Source organism: Denticeps clupeoides, chromosome 7 (assembly GCF_900700375.1).
Source record: "Denticeps clupeoides chromosome 7, fDenClu1.1, whole genome shotgun sequence".
Lineage (NCBI taxonomy): Eukaryota > Metazoa > Chordata > Actinopteri > Clupeiformes > Denticipitidae > Denticeps > Denticeps clupeoides.
In genome coordinates, this window is record NC_041713.1 from 13,834,088 (window position 1) to 13,840,070 (window position 5,983).

The 5,983-nt window shown below is 47.5% G+C and overlaps 1 protein-coding gene and 1 long non-coding RNA gene across 2 annotated transcripts; one reads left to right on the forward strand and one right to left on the reverse strand.

Annotated features, from left to right (window-relative positions):
- Nucleotides 1–932: 932 nt before the first annotated feature.
- On the reverse strand, nucleotides 933–2,441 carry socs1a (suppressor of cytokine signaling 1a). Its single transcript, XM_028986683.1, has 2 exons — nucleotides 2,250–2,441; nucleotides 933–1,890 (listed from the first exon to the last, which is right to left on the reverse strand). Exon 2 carries the CDS (start codon nucleotides 1,814–1,816, stop codon nucleotides 1,211–1,213), a length of 606 nt encoding a protein of 201 aa, XP_028842516.1. The 5' UTR covers nucleotides 1,817–1,890; nucleotides 2,250–2,441; the 3' UTR covers nucleotides 933–1,210.
- On the forward strand, nucleotides 2,440–4,764 carry LOC114794255 (uncharacterized). Its single transcript, XR_003750330.1, has 2 exons — nucleotides 2,440–2,792; nucleotides 3,376–4,764. It is a non-coding gene; the product is annotated as an uncharacterized LOC114794255 (long non-coding RNA).
- The last annotated feature ends 1,219 nt before the right edge of the window (nucleotides 4,765–5,983 follow it).

Genomic DNA, 5,983 nt, shown 5'->3' on the forward strand with positions numbered 1-5,983 from the left:
CGTGCAGGGGCAGAGCAAACGATGAAGCCTCCTCTCCACTGTACTGCAGGGCACTGGGTCAACCAGGCTTGGCTTTAAATTCAGCATAATTACAGTCACACACGTATATATCATGAAGACATAATGAAGCTGTTGATAGCATGTGAATAAATGTTACCGTAATTTACTTTGGAAGAAGATAAAATCCACCATGGTATTAAACAACACTTAAGCCGTGGTTGTCCTGTTCTCCAGACCAGCTCGATTATGAGATGCTTCCATACGACTTGTTCCAACTCAACGTGAAAAATGTTACGCCGCATGGTGGCCCGTATCTGGGATATAAGGTCACACAAGCAGGCAGTTTGAACAAATTATACCATGATAAGTATAAAATAAAATAGTCTCGGACTTCTAATTTTGGACTAACTTCAAAATCTAATCCCACATATCTGACAGCTGACCTGCTACACCTCAACACATTGCATAATGTATGTTACTTTAAGTAGACCTTGTGTACAGTAAATCACACCTGAAATACCCATTCAAAGAGGAAAAGAAAAAAAAAAAAAAAACTTCCCATACTTCCCCATTCACCATAATCACAGCTTTGTGATCTACAATTTACTTGAACTGGCTGTGCGGAGGTTACCACTCTTTCGCTTTTGCTCACTCTTCTGAGTAATCATTAGAGGGCTGGATGAGCCATTGTGCCGCTGTTTGTGGATGACGGTGTGTCTGCTTGCGGCCGGGCTCCGCCCAGTCCAACGCTCAGACACTTTTGTTTCTTGTAAACGCCCGCCTGAGCTGTAAGTGATCGGCGTCACCGGAGCGCCGCCATGCTGATGCGGGCAGTGCAGTGGAAGCGTGACCACTTGCATGAAGTTATGGTTGTGTAAATAAATGTGCGCGTCGTGCGCCGACCCACGGACAAGCAGCAAGCACAAACGGTCTAAAGTGGAGTAACAATATTTATTGTCGATATAAATCTCTAAAAATACCACATCCTGCACGGCAGGAGAATTCCCACGAGGGGCCGGGACCCCTGGATAGTGTAAACATTGTAGACGTGTGTAAACTTTCATAGTACAGTGTTCAAGTCCTGGTCCAGAACGTTTGCTACAAAAATAATCCCACTTCCCAGCAGGGACCAGCGCCAGGCCGTCCCGCCAGGTATCAAGTATCTCAAGCATGTCGTCACCGGCTGCTTAATGCGTTCCGGTCCGGTCCTTCACAGGCGGTACGGGAAGGAGTGCAGGAAGTCTTTGAGGATGGGATTGACCGGCACGCGGTCAATCTTCTCCCCGCCGCACGTCTCCACGATCGTCCGGCGGCACAGCTCCTGCAGGGACTGCAGCTGCACTTTCCTGCAGGGCCGCGTGAGGCTCTTCTTGGGCGAGGTGATGTAGTATTCCAGCAGTTTGAACAGAGACTCGAAGGACTCCTTGCTCCCGTACAGGCTGAAGCGGGACGCCTGGAAGTTGATGCGGATGCTGATGGGGCCGGAAGCGGCCCGGTAACTCAGCGTGAAGAAGACGTCCTTTTGCCGACTGTCCCTTATGAGGAACGTCCCCAGTGACTCTTTCTCCAGTTTCTGGTGGGCCTCCTCCACGGTCATGGGACCCCAGTAGAAGCCACTGCACTCCAGCATGGAGGTGGTCTGGATGATGGTTTTGTAGTCGGCCTGGTTCTTGAACGTACGGAAGTGAGTCTGGCTGTCCGGCCGGTGGGATCCGTGCTGGTGCGGCCGGGGCCGGCGTGACTGGGAGTCGGCTTCGATCCTGGCTCTGTGTTCTGCTGGGCTTCCATTCCCTTCCAGCGTACTGTTCGCTACCATCCTACACAGAAGACCAGCCTGTGTGGTCTTCCATAGCGTCCCTCCTTAATGTCTCCCAGATGAGGTTAACAGCTCTGTTAAAGCAACAGAGGGAACAGAATACACATTCACTACTTTGCATTTTGCAGCAACTTGGGCATTTTCACGAGCAACTTTGACTACATCTGTCATCCTTCTACATGTAAGATATGCATTTTTTTTACTTTCACACAGCAGCCTGAAAAGGGACATGAATCAAGCTGATAACTGGTGATATACCCCATTTACACGGGATCATCTTTTTTCATGGGGAAAAGGAGACCCATTCATTCACAGAACACTAAAAAGCTGAATTAAATAAGCATTCGCGTGGCATTAATTTTGCACGACTGCAGCGATCGCGGGGGCCCGCGGACTCGGGTCCACGCAGGACTGTGCCTAGCCCGGACCTCACCTGTGCGTGGGACGCGCGCAGGTGGACGCGGGCGCAGAGCCGTCGCTCGCCTCCTCGGTTCCCGCGACATGAACGGAGCCCTGGTGGCCGCCTCCTCCTCCTTCTTCTCCTCCTCCTCCTCCTTCTTCTTCTTCTTCTTCTTCTTCTGTCCGCTCCCCCCCCCCACCACCTGCTTTACTTCCGAGTCGCGCCGACGTGCCGTTTCTGTCCCGAGCCGCCGCGTCCCTCGCGTCTTATACCCGCAGCCCGCCGGACGCCCCGCCCCCTTCCCGGAAACCACTTTCGATTCCTCGAACAGCTCGACTCGCCGACAGATTTTGGTGAATCGCGTCTGCTCGCCGAATCCGAGCGGAATCCGCGGAGCCCGAAGGCCGAAGCCCGACTCCCGCCGGATCGCCGCCGCCGCCGGAACGCGGTTTTTGGCGCGGTGGCGCTGGCTTCATGGCGGGAGCCGCGTGGAAATGAAACCCACGGGAGAAACCGCGAGTCCGCGGCTGGGGAGAGATGGGTTTCGGTTCTGGAAGCGCAGCCTCGTCCTCTCGGGTCGTTTTCTGAATTAACATCTTTCACATCTTTTTACATTTACAGCATTTATCAGACGCCCTTATCCAGAGCGACTTACAATCAGTAGTTACAGGGACAGTCCCACCCTGGAGACACTCAGGGTTAAGTGTCTTGCTCAGGGACACAATGGTAGTAAGTGGGATTTTAACCCGGGTCTTCTGGTTCACAGGCGAGTGTGTTACCCACCATGTTTCTAATTAAATGTTAATAAAGCGTCATTGGTGGCTATGCATTTGATTTACATAACTAGCATAGCAGCCGCGGTGCTTAGCACCCCATGCTAACAGTCTGGACACCGGCCTTGGGCAATTTTAACATCAGTTATGCGCGATATGAGAGATGAGTTGTGTGAGAGGAATGAAGTAGCAAACTTGTCGTTGTCACATTGCTAATTGCTGATTATTTTTCACACATCCCACTACTTAGTCATCATTTGTATGAGATTTAACCCTCTTAAACCATGTAAAATGCCAGTGACTAAAATCATTAGTTCACATTACTAATGAGCAAATGTACAGACTTTGGATCGTTTTGCTCATTTTAAACGTTTTGTGCTTTGCAGGAATGACATTTTTTCTCCCACGTTGCTCCAATTTCCAAAAACGAATTAGAAACAAATGTGCAGACGCGGCCGCACATGTGGCGGTAAGTTTGTATGCATGACACACACTTTCTGTATACACTTCAGTCTTAAATTCAATATCGATCATTCAGAAAACCACTTGCATGCACTTATGAAACGATGACACGGTTGGGTCATGTTACAACTGTCTCCGCTTCGTAAACCTAGAGATCAGATGAAGAGCCATGCTTTTCTTTTGACTGAAGCTTGCTTTCATTTTTGACGGTTCTCAGAAAAGGCTCCCTCTTCCCCTCCGTTGGGAAGAATGGGGCAAGTGGGATTGCTGGTGTAATCAGAGAGTCAGATGGAAACAAAGAGGAGTGTGTCAGGATGAATGGAAATGGCTCCGCGTGCCACATATTAAAGCGTTGTTTCAATGTGCAGAGCTCCATTTATTAACCGAGCTTCTGGGAAAGCGAAAGTTAGAGCTTGCACATGCTTACAGCAGGTGGCGGCATTCTCATCATTTCTGCCCGGTTCCTTTCAGTTTCAACACGGTAAAGATGTCCATAGGTTCCTCAACCTCTGCCATGAATGAAGAAATGAAAGTGATGAAATACAGGGTACTTATCTCTATTACTTTTACATGGTGTATTCACACCCCCTACGTAAACACGGCTGGAGCATCTCCACCCACCCCACTTTCTGTAGATACAGCTTGTCCATACAGGCCTCAGGACTGAAATAATACTGGCTCCTGATGTTGCACTGCCGTTCTTGCACTAAATTAACAAACGATGTGTACACACCGTAAAAAGGCCTCTGCACACACCTCACATGACCTCTTCTCCCGCCGGGTACCGGAGCATCCGGGGCCCTCACTGCCAGACTTCCAGCTTCCTCCCACAGGCCAGCAGACACATCAGAACACTAAAGTAAAGATAAAGTGAAGTGATTGTCACTTGTGATACACAGCAGCACAGCACACGGTGCACACAGTGAAATTTGTCCTGAGTGGCACCTTGGCGGATCGGGATTCGAACCTTCTGATTATGGGGCCGCTTCCTCAACCGCTAGGCCACCACTGCCCCATTCTCCACTCTGAACTGACAAACACACTCTACCTCATATGTTCAGGACATGTATCTATTTCTATTACGGCGGTATTTGCACATTGTTACTCTGACTTGTGTCACTGGTTTGTAGTGCCGTCTGTTATTGCTACTCTGTTGTTTTTGCACTGTTTGTCCTGCACTGCTTGCACTTTATGTTGCACACTTGCACTTTATGTGAGTATGTAGCACCAAGTTCCCGAGAAACGTTGTTTCATTTCACTATGCACTGTCTTAACATGTACGTAGCTGAAATGATAATAAAGCTCAACTTGAACTTCGACTTGAACTGAAATACTTTATGCCATGTACACCATGTGCATTCTACATACTTCCTGTGTAAAAGCAATTTCTAAGCACAGATAAAAAAATCATAATTTTTTTAGCATCAGGAGTTGCAAGTATGCTTGGGCAGCCTGTTTTCTATAAAAAGCAATTATGCTTTTTGCTACGATTGATGGTTATGATACCAGATCTTCTCAAAAACCGCAACCTCTGTCAGATTTCAGAATTTAGTGGAATTCCTGAACGTTCACAACACGTGTATTGTGTTAACCTGTGTGCTGAAGCACTTTCACTATGAAGTTCCCTGAAGTCACATGACCGGTGGCTTAGAACTCTATCCTGAAACCACATGCCTGCCTTGGCACACCATCAGGGGCCCATTGGTTTCCTCTAACAGAAGGCAGTGCTCGGAAGCACTCATTCATCTTATAGTCAGATGTGTGATAATAAAATGAGCCCAATTTGCCTGACCCCTTTATCTGTCATTTCATCTTCAGCCACTAAAATGAAACCATGGGTTTACTGTAACAAGCTGATAAAGAGAAACAAAGAAGTGAACATCAAGGGAGATAGTCTTGGTTATATGGCCTTTCTGTCTCTGTTCGTGCTGGATTTTATTGTTGGTCTTTGAGAAAAACATAAAGAAAATAATTAACAGGACACTATAGAGACACAACACAGAACCCACAGTACACCGGAATGTAGCAGAATGCTTTTTAAGCTGTAAAAACTCTGAAGCAAAGGGGAAAGCATTGTGGTTATTGGTGGAAATCGGCGTTCCACGCTGATCTCAGGTCAGGTTTGCAATTTCTCTAGAACATTTGTCGTTGTCAAGGTTTACAGTCCAGAAAGCTGATATTATACCAGCAGCAATGCAATTTCCTTGGGGATTAATAAAGTTTTCTGATTCTGAACCTTTTGAATGTGTCAGAACAGGTTTTCTTCCGAATTGCCACTTGTCTGCCACACACAGGGTACAATATTAAACCTCAGGGTACAGGACCTCAAAAGGTACAGGACATGTTGTACCTTTAAAGAACATAAATTGGGAAAGTACATAGTTGTACCCCTGAACCTACACCACACGGAAACAATCCCAATGAACCCCAATGTACCAACAAAAATTGCTAGATTTCAGCTGCACAATAGTGATAGAATAGTGGATCTGACCAATTTCCCCAAAAGTGGCTGATGTTCATGTTTGTAAAAGT

Excerpts from the sequence above, each read along its gene's own strand:
- socs1a (XM_028986683.1), bottom strand. The coding sequence starts at position 1,816 with ATGGTAGCGAACAGTACGCTGGAAGGGAATGGAAGCCCAGCAGAACAC.